The sequence below is a fragment of the Eriocheir sinensis genome, chromosome 21 (assembly GCF_024679095.1).
Source record: "Eriocheir sinensis breed Jianghai 21 chromosome 21, ASM2467909v1, whole genome shotgun sequence".
NCBI lineage: Eukaryota > Metazoa > Arthropoda > Malacostraca > Decapoda > Varunidae > Eriocheir > Eriocheir sinensis.
Window position 1 is genome coordinate 13,410,291 of NC_066529.1, and position 20,270 is coordinate 13,430,560.

General features: G+C 42.6%; 1 protein-coding gene across 2 annotated transcripts in view; it reads right to left on the reverse strand.

Moving 5' to 3' along the window:
• The window catches only part of LOC127001714 (N-acetylneuraminate lyase-like), a 51,049-nt gene that overhangs the window by 12,314 nt on the left and 18,465 nt on the right, over positions 1 to 20,270 (reverse strand). For both annotated transcript variants that reach the window (XM_050866811.1, XM_050866813.1), the window contains exons 7-8: positions 19,877 to 20,025; positions 12,386 to 12,557 (exon numbers count right to left, since the gene is read on the reverse strand). In XM_050866811.1, the coding sequence (XP_050722768.1) occupies positions 12,386 to 12,557; positions 19,877 to 20,025 (321 nt within the window). The remainder of the gene's footprint in view (positions 1 to 12,385; positions 12,558 to 19,876; positions 20,026 to 20,270) is intronic.

Below are 20,270 nucleotides of genomic sequence, written 5' to 3' on the forward strand. Positions count from 1 at the left end.
CCGTGTAATTATATACATCATCCATTGAATTATTCCGGGAGGGGGAAAACAGATACCCAACATCTGTATGTGTATGTGTGTGTGTGTGTGTGTGTGTGTGTGTGTGTGTGTGTGTATGTGTGTGTGTGTGTGTGTGTGTTTGCCTCTATATGTGTCAATTTGCATTCCCAGTTGTTACTGATCAAAGGAATATACATAGAAAGCGAACACACACACACACACACACACACACACACACACACACACACACACACACACACACACACACACACACACACACACACCCACACCCACACCCACCCACCCACACACACACACACAGTTTTAATGCGACAATATGTTTTAATAAAGCTATCCTAAAATGCATGCTGTGTGTCCGTGCGTTCAGGGTTTATTAGTGCTTGCGAGCGTGCGTGCATGTACGAGTCTAGGTGAGAACTGCAAGGTGGAGAAAAGGTAAAAATATAAACGAAAACATGGGGTGAGACGAGAAAAGAAATAAGGAATAATGGAAGGATATGACAGGAGAATAATGTTAAAGGGAAATGAGAAAATGGTCGAGAATAATAGCAAGGCTTAAGCTTAACTTGGAGTGTAAGGATGGAAGGTAAGAAAGGGAGATATGGTAGAACGATACATATGAAGGAAGAAAAGAATAATGGAAGGTTGAATAAATTGGGAAAATTGGCAAAAGGAAATGGAGTAAGAAAAAGTAAGGACGTGTGGAAGGAAGGACGGAATGAATGAATGAATGAGTGAGTGAAGGAATGAAGGAAGAAAGGTACGATGAATAAATTAAGAAATATATAGAAAAAGGAGAAAAGACAGAATGGAGGAATGCAGGAAGAAAGGAATGAAGAATGGACGATTGATGGAAAATAAAAAAAAGGAAAAAGGAAGGAAATGAAGGGATACCGAAAGGAAGAGATGAAGGAATGAATGAAGGAAGGAAGGAAAAAAGGAAGGTAACAAGGAAATGGAAGCAACGAACAAGGTAAAGATGAAAAAAGACAAAAAATATGAAATGATTGTTCGGAAGTGCATGGCGAAGGAAGGGACGGAATAAGAGGGGAGAAAAACGAGGAGGGGAGGAAAGGAAACTATGATTATAAGAAAGAAAGGAAGTGAGGAAATAACAGCTAAGACATGGAGCACAGGAGCAGCGAGAGGGGATCCAAAAGTAAGGAAAGAAAGTAAGTAAAGGAGGGAAAAAGCAGAGAACCGCACTTTGGAAACTCCTTCAGCGAGTGTTACTCTGACGTTTTGGGGTCACAGAAAAAAAAAATCCGAAAAGGGGTCACGATGGAGGTGCTAGCCCCTTGGTGGTGGTTGTGGTGGTGGTGAAGGTGGTGAGAGAGAAAGTGAAAGTGTGGATTTACGGAGAGTGGTTGAGTAGTATTGCAAGAAACTGGGTGGTGGTGGTGTTGAAGCGTCAGGAATGTTGGAAAAGAGAGGTCGTAGCGGTGGTAGTGGTGATGGTGGTAGTTATGGTCGAGGTGGTGGTGATGGTGGTGATGGTGGTACAGGTGGTGCAAGAAGGGGATCGTGGCGGTGTCGAGAAAATATTGACGCGTTCTAAACAGATGGTATTGGCGTTAAGAACCTGAAATAAGTGTATCAACGAGGAGAGTCTAGTACAGAATAATGCTTAGGTATTATCAGGCGAAGGAGTGAGTGAGTGGATGTACGGGGAGCGGCTAAGTGCTGGCGGAAGTCGGTTCTAGTGTCGACAAGCCGGCGTGAGCAAAAGCAGAGAGGATATCAAGGATGTGGTGTTGGGTAGATCTTGGGTGCTTGAAGAGGAGTGATTGTCATGGTGAGGTTTATTGGGGATGTGGAGCTGTGTATCCTTTAAACGTTAATATAGGATCGAGTACGACGGTTCTATTTAATATATCGTGCTGTGTTAGTTTTGTGTTTAATTAAATGGATCTAGTGTAAGGGCGTTGATATATAAGGCTTAAGAGGTAAAGATAATGGTACCGTAAAGGTGTAAAGAAAACGTCGGGTGCTGAAGAAATATCGTTAAGTATATAGATGCTATGCCGTGGGTGTTGATATATGGCGCTGTGTTAGTCTTATGTGTTCAATTGCAGTGAATAGGGCGGAGGTGATTAGGCTTAATTAAAGGGTAGAACTAATGGCACTGTGAGAGATGTAAAGAAAACGTAGTGTTGAAAGAATGCCGTAAAATAAATATATAGATGCTGTGTCGTGGGTGATGGTGTTGTGGAAGTCTTATGTATTAACTAAAGGGAATCGAATGGATCAGTGTTAATAAGCCTTAAAATGTTGAAGAAAATGGTAACGTAAAGGATATGACGAGACAGGTAAGGAGAGAATGTCATCAGGTATTTCGAGGAAGCTGTGTCGCGTAGGTGTTGAAATGTGCCTCTGGGATGTCGCAGAGCTGAGATCATGTGGAGGGTGTGAAAACAGACACCCTATTAAGATCGCCGAGTCTTAGTACGTTACATAATTACTCCCTAGACTAAGAGAACGTGAAACTAAATCAAATAATCACCAAACTACACCACCACTATTCTTGTGAGTCTCTATATCAAATGACAACTTTCGTGGCTGTGCGGTAAGAGAGAAAATTAATGAAAATGTCAAACATAAGTCCATAGATCAGCATTTCCCATCCTGGGGGAAATTTAACATGAGGGAAACATAAATTTCTCGCAATTAATCGACTGAAAAAAAATATGGTAGAATGCGGAATTGACTTTTCTTCAAGTATATAGAAACAAAAATCAACAATTATGGTACGAAAGATAGAGTTGAGGAATACATAAATGAGAGGGGCCAGAGGGGGATCCGAGAAATGTATGTTTGGAGAGGGAAAACTGGAGACTCTTCTGTCCTGGCCACCCCCTGGAGGGAGGTCCCGACGGAAACGGGACGTCAGGGTTAGTGATTGATTGATTTATGTTATTAAGCAAGTAAATTTTGTGTTTGGCTTCTATTTGTTTATTATGTTATTTGTGTTTTAAGAAAGAAAATATCATGCTTTGGCTATATTTTTCCTAGTCCACACGAAGGGGGTAATACGGATGGTTGAACTGGTTGAAGGGAGAAACGACAGAAAAAAGGTTGGGAACCACTGCTATAGATGCAGATTTTATTTTTTGAAGTAGGTTCGTGTACTTCACCAGTACTGCCTTGGCTGCGTGCAAAACGATTGTCAAAGGAAGATTTCACAACACTAAATTAACAGGCATTTTCTCTTCTTTTCATAAAACTAAGCTAACCTATTTCCTTTATTATTTTTAACCGGGTCTGTGTTCTTCTTGACATCACATCCTAATTCCCTTCGCAAAACCTCCCGGCATAATCGCCAAGATGCACACAAAGACATTTTTAAGAGGGGAACATAACACATAAACTACACGCTGGGGCTGTCGGGCGCACGCACACCTGAATTTATAAGGTAAATATTTCTCGAGGCTGAAGACAGGGAAGTTTACGGTTGTCGAATCCTTGGAACACACACACACACACACACACACACACACACACACACACACACACACACACACACACACACACACACACACACACACACACACACACACACACACACACACACACACACAGGCGACAGGTATGTACTCAGTAACTATAATTCAATGTTTCTTGAGCGTGAAGAAGACGGAAGACTAAATAGTTAGAGTAAAGACGAAGAGGACCAGAAGGAAAGGGAGGAGAGTAAGAAGAGGAGGAAAAAAGGGCAAAGAGGAAGAGGAGCAGAAGACCGGAAGAAGATTGAGAAGAAAAAACAGAAAGGAAAAGAAATAGAATGAAAGGGAGAAAATTCAGAAAAGGAGGAGAGGGCAAAAATGAAGAGGAGCAGAAAGAATGAAGGTAGAGTGAGAAGAGGGGGAGAGGGCAAGGAGAAAGAGGAGCAAAAGAAAAGGGAGAAGAGTGAGAAAAGAAGGGAGGGGCAAACAGGAAGAGGGGGAGAAGGAAAGGGAGAAAAGTTAGGGTAGGAGGAGAGGATACATATAAAAAAATTGGGATGTAGAGGGTGTGTATGACTGTGAAAAAAAACGAATAAAAATGAAGGAGAGAGAGAGAGAGAGAGAGAGAGAGAGAGAGAGAGAGAGAGAGAGAGAGAGAGAGAGAGAGAGAGAGAGAGAGAGAGAGAGAGAGAGAGAGAGAGAGATCGAGAGAGAGAGAGAGAGAGACAGAGAGAGAGAGAGAGAGAGAGAGAGAGAGAGAGAGAGAGAGAGAGAGAGAGAGAGAGAGAGAGAGAGAGAGAGAGAGAGAGAGAGAGAGAGAGAGAGAGAGAGAGAGAGAGAGAGAGAGAGAGAGAGAGAGAGAGAGAGAGAGAGAGAGAGAGAGAGAGAGGGTACATAACAGAAGTGCGAAGAGGAGGAGGAAGAGATAAGAGTATAGAAGGAAGAAGAGAAGGGAGGAAAGGAGAGAGATAGGGAAAATGTATTGATGATGAAACTGCGGGTGAAAAGGGGCAAAGGAAAATAAGAGAAAAAAGATGAGGGGTGTAACTGAGAGGAAAGGCCGTAAAGGTGTTTTGTGAATAGATAAATAAGTACAAATAGAGAGAAGAGGAGACGAAGGAAAAATGAAAGCAAGAATACAGATAAAGTACGAAGAGGGAGAAAAGGAAAGAGAGGCAAAGAGAAAACTGATGTGTATGGAGGCGAACAAAAATACATGCAAAAGAGGAAGAGAAGGAGGGGAGACGGAAAAAAAAAAGAATTATAAAAAGGTTAATTAATGTAAAAGGTGTAAATGAAGATAAAAAATTATGTAAAATAGGATGAGAAGGAAGAGGAGGAAGGAGAAGTGAGAATAAAAGTAAAATCAGCATGTGTGAAGAGATACAAGAAGAAAAGGAAAAGTAGGAAAAGGAAAATAAAAAGATGGGGTGAATGAAAGTGAGAGGAGAATGGGACGAGGCTGATAGAAAAAGGAAGGATGAAAGAGCAAAAGTAAGAGAGAGAGAGAGAGAGAGAGAGAGAGAGAGAGAGAGAGAGAGAGAGAGAGAGAGAGAGAGAGAGAGAGAGAGAGAGAGAGAGAGAGAGAGAGAGATCGAGAGAGAGAGAGAGAGAGAGAGAGAGAGAGAGAGAGAGAGAGAGAGAGAGAGAGAGAGAGAGAGAGAGAGAGAGAGAGAGAGAGAGAGAGAGAGAGAGAGAGAGAGAGAGAGAGAGAGAGAGAGAGAGAGAGAGAAAGTATTAGGAAGGCGGATACAGTGTCTGAGAACAACACAGAGGAAAAGGAAGAGGGAAGTAAAAGAAAAAGAGAAGACCAGGAAACCAGGAAAACCGAGAGTAAAAGGAAGAGACAGGATACGTGTGGAAGTGGAAACACACACGAAGGAGAGAAAAAAAGAGGAACAAAGAAGAGGAGGAAGAGGTGGAGTGAGGGTGAGAGGAGGAGGCAGGGTGTGGGTATATGTGGGGTGTGTGGGTGAGATCGCCTTGTCTTGCTACATCCGGCCTGTCTGTGTGTGTCTGTGTGAGTCTGTCGGACGAGACGCACCCAAGAGTTTCTGGGCTGTTGGCTGTTCCTCTTCTTGCCTTAGGGGGCGGGGGGCGATGGTTGGGTATGGGGGTAGTGGTGGTAGGGGGGAGGAAGTGATGGTGATGTTTAGTGAGGGTGATGGTTGCGGTAGTGATTGCAGTCCTCCTCCTCCTCCTCCTCCTCCTCCTCCTCCTCCTCCTCTTTCGCAAATGTCACACCAATTTTCAAAAAGGGGGAAAAGTCTCTTCCAGGAAACTATCGACCAATTAGTCTGACATCGATTGTTTGTAAGTTAATGGAGACTATCATTCGCGACAATATGGTGAAATTCTTCGAAGAAAATAATATAATAAATAATTCGCAACATGGTTTCCGTAGAAAACGTTCGTGTTTAACTAAATTACTTGATTTTTTTCATTATATTTTTGAGGTGTTCGATGAAAGCAGATCAGTAGATATCATATATCTGGATTTTCAAAAGGCATTTGATTATGTCCTCCACAAACGGTTGCTCAGTAAACTATTGGCGCACGGTATCTCAGGTAACATTCACATTTGGATTGTGGACTGGCTCTCTGAGCGGAAACAGAGTATAGTTCTAAACGGTGTTTCATCTAACTGGCTCGATGTCAGAAGCGGCGTACCTGAAGGATCAGTGTTTGGTCCCATGCTCTTCTTAATATATGTTAGTGATATCGATGATGGGCTCACTTGTAAAATATCAAAATTTGATGATGACACAAAAATCGCTTGTAAGGTAACTGCGACAATCGACGAAATAGCTTTACAATCAGATCTAGATCAACTTGCACGTTGGGCCAATCAATGGTAAATGAAATTTAACGTTGACAAATGTAAAGTGTTATACATCGGAAACAATAACAATCGCGTTCAGTACGTAATGAATGGCCAACAACTTTCTGCAGTAAGTAAAGAAAAGGATCTTGGTATCACTATATCAAGCGATTTAAAGCCCATTCAGCATTGTTCAGAGGTAGTTAAAACTGCAAACAAATTGGTTGGCTTCATCGGATGAGTCTTTAATAATAAATCGGAAAAAGTAATATTAAAACTGTATAAATCGCTGGTTCTACCCCATCTAGAGTACTGTGTACAGTTTTGGTCTTCCTATTACAGAAAAAGACGTTGAAAAGTTAGAACGAGTTCAACGGAAAGTAGCAAAAATGATTCCAATATAGATAAATTGATCTTATGAACAAAGGCTTAAAGAAGTAAATTCATTCAGCTTATCAAAACGAAGAATGTGAGGCGGCGATCATAGAAGTGTTTAAAAACGTTTAAAAAAATTAAAAATTAAAATTAGATTAATCAATCAGAATCAAAACAAGAAACAAAAGAATATAAAATTCAAGATAAAAAGACTTCTTCAATCGAGTCGTCAATGTTTGGAATTCTCTACCCTGTGATGTCGTTGATAGTACAACAGTTACGACCTTCAAGAATAGATTAGACAAGTATTTTGAATCCAACCAGCAACTAAGATATTACTCATTGTCGTAATAACGTTAAGTACTTTCGAATACTGGTGTCCTTGTCCGTTATTATCGCCCGATTAGTGGTAGCAGTAATAGTAGTTCTTTCCTCTTTTCAATATAATTTCCATGCAGTTTTTCCATGCTGCATGGTTCTTTTTTCCTTTCCTGCCAGCTTTGGCTGGAGGGATGGGGGGTGGGGAGGAGCCTTCGCCTTTGCTGTCCTTCATCTTCCACCTTTGATTAGATAGTTAGTGTAGCTTGTCACAAACAGCCTCGTAAGTACCATCAGGTCTGCTGTTGTTTGTTATTTCTTTGTGTTACTTTGTGTTCCTCCTCCTCCTCCTCCACTTCTTCCTTCTCCTCAGGACCTCAGGTGGCTCACGTACTCGTAGTAAAATGTGAGTTGTTTGTCCAACCTTGCTCGTCTGTCTGTCTGTGTCTGTCTCGTGTGTGTGTGTGTGTGTGTGTGTGTGTGTGTGTGTGTGTGTGTGTGTGTGTGTGTGTGTGTGTGTGTGTGTCTGTGTGTAATTCACCACGGCCTGATCACGTGTTAGACTCGTAATCGCCAGCAGGTACCCTTCCGACATGAGCAAGTGCTCTTTATCGTCGATCTCTGGGTACTGCCAGGACCTCACACACCACACACCCCATCCCCCTTGCTCAAGGGGAGACAGTAACCACTCCTAGTCAACGGAAAGAATCCGGCCTGAGCGGCCTCAACCGCCGCCCTATCAGACCGTGAAGCCTGGCAGCGCAGCGCTCTACTAGTTGCGCCACGGAGTGGTGTGTGTGTGTGTGTGTGTGTGTGTGTGTGTGTGTGTGTGTGTGTGTGTGTGTGTGTGTGTGTGTGTGTGTGTGTGTGTGTGTGTGTGTGAGTTTGTGAGTGAGTGAGTTAGTGAGGCAAAGAAAATATAAAGTGAGAGAATAAAAGATAAATGAGAAAAGCGTGAAGGAAGAAAGGAAAGATAAAGCAAAGAATAAAGGCACAAAAAAAGGAAAAAAATAAAGAAAAATATTGAAGTAAAAAGAAAAAAAACATGCAAAGGAAAACCAAAATATACCAAACTGATTATACGCACACATCAATAAGGACTAAGGCTTCATCAGGTCTACAACGACGCCCTTTTAATATCACACCAGCAACAACATCACTACCGGCGCCACAACAACAACAACACGCTACACACACGCTAATTTTACTCTTCCTATTCATCGTATTCTTACCCCTCTACCTCCTCCTCCTTTTCATACACATTCTCATCTCTTACCACCTTCACCAACCACCAAACGAACCAGCCAAACCAAACAACACCCTCACCAGACAATATGAAGGGTAGACAAAATGGAGGGTGGAGATGTCAGGAAACAAACAACAAGGCAAATTAAATCATTCGGTCTCGTTATGGCCTGGGGACGGACATGTTAGAAAGGGAAAACTTCACATCCACTTCCAAGGCAGCTTTCAGTGGGATTAAAAGGGAAGTAATTGGAATAAAGTACAGAGAAGACAGGTTATAGGAAGACAAAAGGAAGCATATTACAATTAACACGAACAAATAGGTGAAAAATCGTGCAACAGAAACTAAGACAAAATTAACGGTATATATAGTTAGGAGTTAGAGGAAAAGTAGCAGGTATAAAGGTAAGCAAAACACCTGATTATGAAGTAACATATTCTAGGCAATTGCGTAAATCAGGTGACTAATTAATATTGTGGATAAATAAACTCAGAGCCAATCAGACAAACGCACATGAGCTTACAGATACAAAAACAAGCATACACATAAACAAGGAACCTCCCTTCCTTACCCTCCCCTTCCCTCCTTTCTCTCTCTCTCTCTCTCTCTCTCTCTCTCTCTCTCTCTCTCTCTCTCTCCCATCTGAGTCTTTTACTTTTATCAGTAGCTCTCTCTCTCTCTTGAATCACACATCTGTCAAGGGGCAGTGAAGGAAAGAGAGAGAGAGAGAGAGAGAGAGAGAGAGAGAGAGAGAGAGAGAGAGAGAGAGAGAGAGAGAGAGAGAGAGAGAGAGAGAGAGAGAGAGAGAGAGAGAGAGAGAGAGAGAGAGAGAGAGAGAGAGAGAGAGAGAGAGAGAGAAGAGGAAATCGAACGCTGGAACTGGACAGAGAAGAAAAAATACATGTAGCAATGTGGAGGAAGAGGAGGAGAAATGTGTGTGGAGAAAGGGAGAAGGGAGAGAAAAGTGAGGAGAGGAAGAAGAGAGTGTTGGAAGCTTTGTTTGAGAGGGGGAAGGGAGTGAATGAGGGAGAGAAAGGAAGAGGAGGAGGAGGAGGAGGAGGAGGAGGAAAGGGGGGAAGACGAAGGTGGATGAGAGACAATGATATGAATAGAGTAGCGCAGTAAAAGAAAATTTGATGAAGGATGACGAAGTAAGGAATGCAGGGAATGACGAGAAGGCAAGAAATGAGAGAAAGAACGGAGGCGGAAGAGGAATAAAGGAAAGAAAGGAAGGAGGAAGGAAGAAAATAAATAAGAAGAGGAAATATTGCAGCCTTGCCAAAAATGTGAGATGCATACAGAGAGAGGGAGAAGGGAGGAGGGAGGGAAAGAAGGAGGAAGGGAGGGGAAGAAGGAGGGAGAAAGGCAAAAATATAAGTGGCGGAGAAAAAATCAGTAAAGATGAAGAGAGAGAGAGAGAGAGAGAGAGAGAGAGAGAGAGAGAGAGAGAGAGAGAGAGAGAGAGAGAGAGAGAGAGAGAGAGAGAGAGAGAGAGAGAGAGAGAGAGAGAGAGAGAGAGAGAGAGAGAGAGAGAGAGAGAGAGAGAGAGAGAGAGAGAGAGAGAGAGAGAGAGAGAGAGAGAGAGAGAGAGAGAGAGAGTGAGAGAGACGAGGAGGAAGGGAAAGAAGGAGGAAGGGAGGGAAAGATGAAGGAAGGCGAAAAAAGAAGTGGAAGAAACAAAATAGTAAGGGAGAGAGTTGTATGGGAAACGAAGGAGTGAAGGGGAGGGAGGGAAAAAGGAGGAAGGGAGAGAAACATGAAAGGGAGGCAAAGGTGAGAAGAACAACAACAGAAAAATAATAGAGGAAATATGATACAAAATGGATGGCAGAAAAGGAAGAGCGGAAGTGGAATGAAGAGGGAAATAAAGTAAAAGGATGAGGGAAAGAATGGAGAGAGGGTTGAAGGGATTAAGGAGATTAGAAAATGAGACGCTGAAGGAACATTGATTAAGTTTACGAAATGGGAAAAGAGAAAGTAAGGAAAGGATTGATAAAACAGGAAGAAAAGAAGGAGGGAAATAACTGAATAATAGAAGAGTGAAGGGGAGGGAAGAACAACAGAGGAGAGAAAAAAAAGAATGAATGAATGAATAATAGAAGACTGGAAGAATTTGAAAGGAAAAGGAGGGGGGAGGGAAGAGGAAAAAAAGGAAAGGGAAGGGAAGGAAAGGGATGGAGAAAAAAGAAAAGAAAAGAAGGAAGGAAAAAAGGAGGTTATTAGATAGGAAAGAAGGAAGGGAGAAAACGAAAGAAAGATGGAAATACAGGAAAAAAGGAGGAGGAAAGTGGCAAAGTTAGATAATAGGGAAGGAGTGTAGGAAACGTAGGAAGGAAAGAAGGATAAAAAGCAAAGAAAAAAAGGAGGAGGAGGAGGAGGAGGGAAGTGTTGGGGAAAGGAAAACGAGAGGGAGGGGTGAAGGAGAGGAGGGAGGGAAGGGGGAAGGGGGAGGGAGGAGGAGACGCCTGGTTCAAGTGTTTAATAATTAATTGGTCCACTCACCGACAAGCCTCACTCCCCCCCTTCCCCCTTCCTTCTCTCCCTCCCTCCTTCCTCCCTCTCGCATCCTTTCCTCTCTTCCTCCTACCTGATTCCACTTCTCACTTTCCCTCCCTCCCTTCCTCCTACTTCCCTCCTCCCCTTCCTTTCTCTAATATTCCTCGCCCACTTTCCTTCCTTATTTCTCTCTCTTCATATATCCCACCCTCCCTTCCTTCCTTCCTTCCTTCCTTTCCTTTAATACTTCTAGCACTCTCTTCTTTCTTTCTCTCTCTATATCCCTCCCTCCCTCCCTTCCTTCCTTTCCCTCTATACTTTTCAATCTCTCTCTGCACTTCAGTCTTTCTCCTCCTACCTACCTTCTTTCATTCATCTAATCACCTATTCGCTTTTTTTCTTTTTCTCATGTTCCCACCAATGTCTCTTTTTTTTTCCCTCCTCAATTCAGTTTTTTTCCTTCGTTGCCTCCACCTTATTGTCCTCTCTCCTTACTTCCTTCTTTCTCTTCCTTCCTACCTTCTCCCATTCCTCTAATCACCTATTCCCTTTTTTTCATTTTCTCCGCATTCCAGCAAATCGTCTTCCGTCTCTTTCAGTTTTTTTCCATCGTTGATTGTCCTCTCCTTACTTCCTTCTTTGTCTTCCTTCCTACCTTCTCCCATTCCTCTAATCACCTATTCCCTTTTTTTCATTTTCTCCGCATTCCAGCAAATCGTCTTCCGTCTCTTTCTTTCTCTCCTACATTCATATTTTTTCCTTCGTTGCCTTCACCTTTTTGTCCTCTCTCCTTCCTTCCGTCTTTCCCTTCCTTCCTACCTTCTCCCATTCCTCTAATCACTTATTCCCTTTTTTTCATTTTCTCCGCTTTCCAGCAAATCGTCATCAGTCTCTTTCTTACCCTCCTCCATTTAGTCTTCTTCCTCCGCCGCCTCTACCTTATTGTCCTCTCTCCTTACTTCCTTCTTTCTCTTCCTTCCTACCTTCTCCCATTCCTCTAATCACTTATTCCCTTTTTTTCATTTTCTCCGCTTTCCAGCAAATCGTCTTCCGTCTCTTTCTTTCCCTTCTCCATTTAGTCTTCTTCCTCCGCCGCCTCCTCCTCATCCTTCATCAACCCACGTCTTTTTTTCTCCACCAGCCTTTATTATTTTTGTCTGGCCTTCATACCTCCCTCCTCCCCAACGCTGGCTTATTACTATTTTTCTTCCTCCACTTCCCCGGACTCTAGCATTGCTTTGTTTGTTTTCGTCAGTTTGTTTTTCTTTCTGCGTGTTCAGTCTGTCTCTCTTTTTCGTACGTCCTCGTTTTATTCTCATTTTTCCAAACTATTTACCCGTGTTTACTAGTGCTACTTATACTGCTGCTACCACCACTACTACTACTTCTGCTACTACTACTACTACTACTACTACTACTATTAAGCATCCCTAACACTTTCGACCCGCTTACTCCCGACCCAGTTCCTGCCCTTCCTCCTTCCCCCTCCTCCATTCCGCCTCCAGCCCTTTGCCCTTACAAACAAACCCCTTTGCACCTACGCCCATTATCCAACCCCTTCTCTCTTTACCTTCATCCATTCACTCATCCCCCCTGCCATGCCACTAAACCAAGCACACCTTCACCCCAATCCTTAACATTCCCCCTGCTCCCCTCAAGCCTTACTCTGCCTGTAGATGATGTCGTAGCAGCTGGTGAGTCTCTCCTGCACCTTCAGCGCCTCCTCCACGTCACCTGCCTCCATTAGACTGAAGATGCGGGCGCCCAGATGCGGCAGGAAGGTGAAGCCCGCATTGACGCTGGAGGTGAAGCCCACGCTGAGGGACTTCTGAAGCATCTGAGGGGAAGGAGGTGAGGTAAGGGGACGAGGAAGGGGTGACTGATTAGGATACAAATAGGTGTGGATGGGTAGGTGACGAAATAGTTGCGGAATAATGAAATGGTGTGAAAATAGTTAGTAAAAAGGGGCTGTGAGGTGGAAAGTAATCTGAACGGGAAGGAGGTGAGGTAAGGGGACGAAGAATAAGGAATTGAAGGATAAGAAGTAGTGGTAAAAAGAGTAGTACAGTAATAAGCATAAATGGCGCCACTATAAAAATTGCCTGCGCCATGATGGGCTTGGGCCGACCACCAGGCCCTGAAAAAAGCCCACCGGCGCTACAGGCGAAGACGTAAAAAAAAAAGGAAATGTGAAGGAAAATGTAAAAAAAAAAAACATAGATATAGAAAATTAGTACATAGATATAGATAGATATAGATAGAGAGAGAGAGAGAGAGAGAGAGAGAGAGAGAGAGAGAGAGAGAGAGAGAGAGAGAGAGAGAGAGAGAGAGAGAGAGAGAGAGAGAGAGAGAGAGAGAGAGAGAGAGAGAGAGAGAGAGAGAGAGAGAGAGAGAGAGAGAGAGAGACCACTTCCTCATGTCAAGATCAATAAACACAAATGAATAACAATAAGGAATCGAGGTCTTTTCAGCCACAAATATCCGGAAATGGGAAAAGGAAATAACAAATGGAAAATGATTAATTCTCTTTCCGTTTTCCAATTCTTCGGTCCTCGTTTTCTCTTCGTCCTCTTCCTCTTCTTTCTGCTTCGATAAAATGGCCAAGTGACGTTTCCGAGATACAATGATGATTTTTTTGTCCAGGAAACCCTCAAGTGCCGCTCCTACTCCTACCCATACAAACTCTACCACCACTATTCCACTCCCATCACCATCACCCTCAACCCATCACCATCACCACCACCTCTTTCAATTCTCCTACCCATACAAACTCTACCACCACTATTCCACTCCCATCACCATCACCCTCAACCCATCACCATCACCACCACCTCTTTCAATTCTCCTACCCATACAGACTCTACCGCCACTATTCCACTTCCATCACCATCACCCTCAACCCATCACCATCACTATCACCATCACCACCACCACCTTCGTCATTCACCTTAGGACCTTTAATGACTCAGGCCCACGAAAGGAGTTTGATGAATACAAAAAATACTGGACCACATTACCGGGTTCGAAAAATAGTTAAAGAAATCAAGAAAAATGACATTCCAATCAAGACAAAGAAAAAAAATAGGAGAATAATCACAGAAGGAGCCAACAACCAATCAACGACTAACTAACCGGGTCCTTGCTCCTTCCTTCCTTCCTTCATTCTTTCAATCCTTAATATCCTTCTTTTTCTTTCTTTTTTCTTCCTTCCTCTCGTTCTCCATTCCCTCGATTCGTTCCACTTTGCTTTTTTCCTTTCCTTCTGCCTTCCTCCCTTTCTTCACTCATTCATTCTTTCAATTCTCATTATCCTTCTTTTTCTTTCTTTTTTCTACCTTCCACTCTTCCTTACGTTCTCCATTTCTTCGTTTCGCTCCATTTTGCTTTTTTCCTTTCCTTCTGCCTTCCTCCCTTTCTTCACTCATTCATTCTTTCAATCCTTAATATCCTTCTTTTTCTTTCTTTTTTCTTCCTTCCTCTCGTTCTCCATTCCCTCGTTTCGTTCCACTTTGCTTTCTTCCTTTCCTTCTGCCTTCCTCTCTTTCTTCACTCATTCATTCTTTCAATCCTTAATATCCTTCTTTTTCTTTCTTTTTTCTTCCTTCCTTTCTCCCTTTCGTTCTCCATTCCTTCCTTTCGTTCCATTTTGCTTTCTTCCTTTCCTTCTGCTTTCCTCACTTTCTTCACTCAGTCATTCTTTCAATCCTTAATATCCTTCTTTTTCTTTCTTTTTTCTACCTTCCACTCTTCCTTACGTTCTCCATTTCTTCGTTTCGCTCCATTTTGCTTTCTTCCTCTCCTTCTGCCTTCCTCACTTCCTTCCGTTCTTCATTCCTTCCTTTCGTTCTTTTTTGTCTTTCTTCCTCTCCTTATTCTTTCCCTCTGTGTGTTATTTTTTCACTTCGTTCTTCTTTCCTTTCCTTTTTTCTTCCTCCCTTCCTTCGTTGCTTCCTTCCTTTCTCCTATCTTTCTTTTCTTCCTTTTTGCCTTTCTTAAATCCGATGTTCCTATTATGAGTGGCGGGTTGATATGTTAAGGAAAATTTGAGACATACACTATATCTGCGCGTGGCCACTGTGCTCATCTCCGCCACATTGCCCATTGAGCCCGTGGTGTGAGGTGTGACTGGGGCGGGTGGGTGGGGTATAAGTGTAATTCGCATGGGGGTGAACATTGAAGCGAAGGGGGGCGGGGGAGAGTTATGGAATTATGGGGAGAAGGTAAACACAGGTAGACGGTCCTACTTTTTTTGTGTGTGTTGTTTTTCAGGACACTGCTGATGGGCTGCTGTTAATGGGGTAAGCAGGTTTCTGAAGATATATGAAAAAGTAGGAATAATAAAGGAAATGGAAATAATGAAAAAAAAATGGGGGGATGAGGAGCAGCTGATAAAGAAAATGGGTGGAACTGGAATGAGAGAAGAGATGTAATAAAAGGTAAAGAGTGGAGGAGGTGGAAGGAAGAAAGATAAAATGACAAAGAAAATGGAAAGAAAGAAACAGATGAGAAAGGTGATGGGGAAGGGAGCAGCTGATAAAGGAGGAAGGGTGGAACTGGAATGAGGGAGGGGACGTAATAGAAGATAAAGAGGGGAGGAGGTGGAAGGAAAAAAATTACAAAGGAAATGGAAAGTAAAAAAAAAAAAAGAGGAACATGATGGGGAAGGGAGGAACTAATGGAGAAGGAAGGGTGGTGCTAGAATGAGAGAGGGGAGGTAATAGAAGATGAAGAGGGAGGAGGTAGAAGGAAATAGACTGATATGAGAAATGGAAAGCAAAAAAAAAAAGGGGATGGGGAAAAAAGCAGCTGATAAAGGAGGGGTTAAAATAGAGTGAGAGAAGGAAGGAAATATAAGCTAAAGAGAGGAGGAAGTTGAAAGTAAAGAGGGAGGAGGTGGAAGGAAAAAGATTGACTGACAAAGGGAATGGAAAGTAAAATGGCAGGAGAGGAAGTGGGTGGGAAAAAGAGCAGCTGTTTAAGGAGGGGTTGAGCTAGACTGCTAGAGTGAGAGAAGGAAGCAATATATGGTAATTAGGGTAGGAATTTCATGATAAAGATAAAAATACGAAGCAAATGTGGAGAAAGAAAAAGAAAGCAGCTAATAAAGGAAAGATAGAGGAGAAATGAGAGAGGGGAGGTAATAGGAGGCAAAGAGCGGAGGAAGTTGAAAAAAAAAGATAAAATGACAGAGGAAATAAAGAGCAAGAGAAATACAACAGGAGAGGAAAGTGGCAAGAAGGGAGCAGCTGATAAAGGAAGGAAGTGGAGTGAGAGAAGGGAAGTAATAGTAGTTAGAGAGAGAGAGAGAGAGAGAGAGGAGGTGGTGGAGAGAGGGAGTTACTAAGGTGAAGGGAAGGTCTGAAGAGCACCAAATGAGAAGGGGCTCTAAAATCTGGACATCATTTCGGCTTAACCAGGTGATTAGGAAACGTTTCAGCCACCCCCGAAAAAGTGATATAGGCAAAATTTTTAGTCCTGGGAAAGGAGGATCAGGATGAAGATGAGGGGGTGAAGACAAGATAAAAGGACGATGATGATGATGAGGAGGAGGAGGAGGAGAAGGTGGGTGAGGAGAAGAGGGAGGGGGGGAGAGGTGGAGGAGATAACTAATTCCCCAGCAGAATTTCAATGATTAAAGGAAACGAAAAAAGTAGTATTGATAAAAAGTAGGAATCAAAGAGAAGGTGAATAAATGAAGCTGCCCGGCCCTGTAATGAACAAAATGAATAAGGGATAAAAAAAGATAATTGCAAAAGGGAATAAACGATTTGGTGCCCGTGTAATTATTGCCGGGAATGTTAAAGTAAGAGAGGAAGGAAGATACACTGAAGTATTACAGAGATAGATAGCTCGATCGATAGATAGAAAGATAGATACATACGACGGAAAATTGGGGTAAAGGACAAAGACAATAAATAGATAATTAGACAGGAGAGAGAGAGAGAGAGAGAGAGAGAGAGAGAGAGAGAGAGAGAGAGAGAGAGAGAGAGAGAGAGAGAGAGAGAGAGAGAGAGAGAGAGAGAGAGAGAGAGAGAGAGTAAATTACACAAATTTTTCTGCCAAATCGAATGTATATGTATGTATTTGTGTGTGTGTGTGTGTGTGTGTGTGTGTGTGTGTGTGTGTGTGTGTGTGTGTGTGTGTGTGTGTGTGTGTGTGAGATATAAACCTTACATAACTTCTTGGTATTACTTCTAGTTTATAGGAATGATACTACACTTCATTGAACCACAAATACTATTATCATAATTATTATTATTTTTGTTATTATTATTATTATTATTATTATTATTATTATTATTATTATTATTATTATTATTATGATTATGATTATTATTATTATTATTATTATTATAATTATTATAATTATTATTATTATTATTATTATTATTATTATTATTATCATTTTATTTTTTACTTCGCAGCCTATTGCGCCGTTAGGCTTCCTCACTGGTGAGTCCTGATGGTCGGCCCAGTCCGTTGTGGCGCAGGCGAGTGTTTTTAAAGTGGCGCCATCTTGCATTGGCTCATACTGCCCATCTTTGAGCCTCTCCTTGGAGAGGTTATCTAGAGTCCGGGTTGATAGGTGGTCTTCAGGGCAGCATGTGGGTAGTCTTAGGCCACTCGGCGGTGAATGAAAAATCCCAGCTGTGTACCGGCCAGGATTCGAACCGACGTCCCTCCTGGATTTCCCGAACGCGACGCCGGCACGCTACCACTCGTATTATCGATCCTATCAACTACCCTTGGTTAGTGACGTCACAGCGCTATTAAAAATAACGTTAGGCACAAGGCACATTCTCAAGGCTGCTAGACCTAAACTCTCTCTCACACACACACACACACACACACACACACACACACATCTCCCACACGCACAAGTGGCCACGTGTTTGTTTAGAGCCAAGACAAACGAAGCTATTTATGGTCGTTTGATCCAGCGGCCACATTCGTCCCGTTAAAATGCTGGAAAAACACTCCTTGTTCTCTTGCTTCTTCTACTCCTCTTACTACTGGCGGCTCTCAAAACTTTACCTCATCTCCTCCCCCTCCCCCTCCTCGTCCACCCTTGACAGGCCTCTCCCAACACGCTTTGTTTATTATATCTACCAGAGAAGACCGGAGTGACCACAGACTTCTAAAATATGGAAACACAAAGGATCCGAGAGCTTTTATTGTCCCGGATAAAAACCTACTATATTTTTTCTCTTTTTGGAGAGGAGGAGAAGAAAGGAACATTATCTTGCGTTGATTTAAATGTGTGTCCCATTAGTAAAAATGCTGAAAAGACACGCATCTTGTTATTGTTACTCCTCCTTCTGTTCCTGTTCCTCCCCCTCTTCCTCCAACTAATAGTCCTCTGTCACATCTCTTTATTTTCTACCACTATGACTAATGACTTATGTGAATACCTAACCGCGTCACTAACAGAGCCGGCCAGTGAGCCTCTTCAATATACGCTACCGACGCTCTGAGGGCGCGAACATAGAATAAAAAGAACAAGTGATGGCACATTTCTAAAATATAAAAGTAAACAAAGGACGGTTGGTATTTGCTGAAATCCTTTTGTGTCCATCTTTTCGAGGGGAAAAGGAAAGGAGATCATCGTGCGCAACTCCATAAAAACGAGTCCAGTTAAAATGTTGAAAAAACACTCACTCCTACTCGTCCTTCTCTTCTTCTTTCTCCTCCTTCTCCTCTTCCTCCACTTAGTCCCCTCCCATCTCCCTTTGTCTATTATTTCTATCAGTATGAACAGCGTTACAGAAGACTGCAGTACCAAAAAAAAGGAAAGTGAGTATGGTGGACACTTGTTGTATTACTTGAAGCACCATTACTGCCGCCTTTCTGAAGCTGGCTGAGGAAAACAAGATTATCGCACGCCGTTATGAAAGTTATTGGGCATTACTAATATTACTTGCTGGAATCTCGTACACGGATGGGAAAACGATTTCGCATCCATTATCGAATATAGATAAATTTTCTTGGGCTTTACTAAGGATATTCTCGCATCCTTGGAATTGCAGACAAAAGTCACGTTTCGAAAAAAAAAAATAGTACTTTCAGATAAACAGACAAAAAATAAATGTCACCAAGAAGACTTTTATTTTCAAACGAGAAAAGGAAAATATGCATTACCAAGAAAACTTTAAAGAAATTTTAAAAAATCGTCACGAAGAAAATTAATGTACTTTAATAGAACCAAGAGAGAAAAATATATGAAAAGAAAATTATAAAAAAAGAATGGAAAAGTATTTCGCCACCCCCCCCCCCCAAAAAAAAAAAAAAGACATTCCAATTTTAGTGAACCAATAAAGAATATCTTCCCCCCAAAATTATGTCGCTGTAAAAAATATAAACAAACAAACAAAATTTCCAAAGCTTCGACCGCGCACCTCAAGATTATTCAAAGGATTTCTCGTGCGCTCGCGTCGCTCATTCAACAACAAATACATAATTCATAAGTAAAAAAAATATCTAGCGTGAAGAGGAAGCAGGAGTTTATCGCACAGCCAGGACAACACAAGAATATTTACTGATTGTCAAGGAAAACACGAAGAGTCTACGGAAACGACTCGTAAAAAATGCCGATCTCCCAAGCCTCTTATTTTACCACTTCCTCTTCCTGTACTTCTTTTTTTTTTCTTCTTCTTTGTTTACTTCTTTTCTTCTTCTTTCCTTCCTGCTTCTATAACCTCACTCTCTTTCTACCTCTTCTTCTTCTCTTCTCTCTTCCCTTCACATCCATTCCCATACAGGTCATTCACCAATATAGTCAATTTACGGTCTCTCTCTCTCTCTCCTATAAGTCCCATTAAACACAGTCAAGTGGAGTCAGTTCACCTGGACACACACTTCCTGCCTCCCTTCTCCCGCGCTAGCACCTCCATTCTTCCTCTCCCACACTCTCCCATGCTCACCTGGTCAAACCCATTAAGCACACTCAGGTAGTCCACTTCTCCACCTGCCGGCATGCTCTCCCCTTTCAACTCAAGCCCTCTCTTTCTCTCTGTTCCTCTCCCACCTTCCCTCACCCTCACCACTCAACGCTCGCCCCCCTCTCCCTCCTCTCCACCCTTTCGCTCTCTATAACACCTTCCACACACACACACGCGCACACACACACTCCCTCCCTTCCCCTCGCACCTGTCTTACCTGGTCAAAGCCATTAAACACTGTCAGGTTGCCGCCGTCCACCTTCAGACACTTCCTGCCCTCGCCACTCACGTCCTCGTCGGTGAACTTGATTCCCGACAGCGTGGGTATCCGCTTCACGCCCTTCTCCAGGAACTCGCTCATCGACACTGCCCGCGAGAGGGAGAGGAGGAGGATTGTAAGAGGAGTCAGTGGGTGTTCTCAGTGTCATTTTAAATTCATTGTAAGGGGATTGAATGACCTGTTTAATGACACTGCCAACGAGATGAAGCGAAACATATATAAGGGAAGTCAGTGGGAGAGGGAAAGAAGGAAGAGGACTGTAAGAGGAGTCAGTGAGTGATCTCAGCACCATCTGGGTGATCTTAGCGCCATCTTAAATTCACTAAGAGGG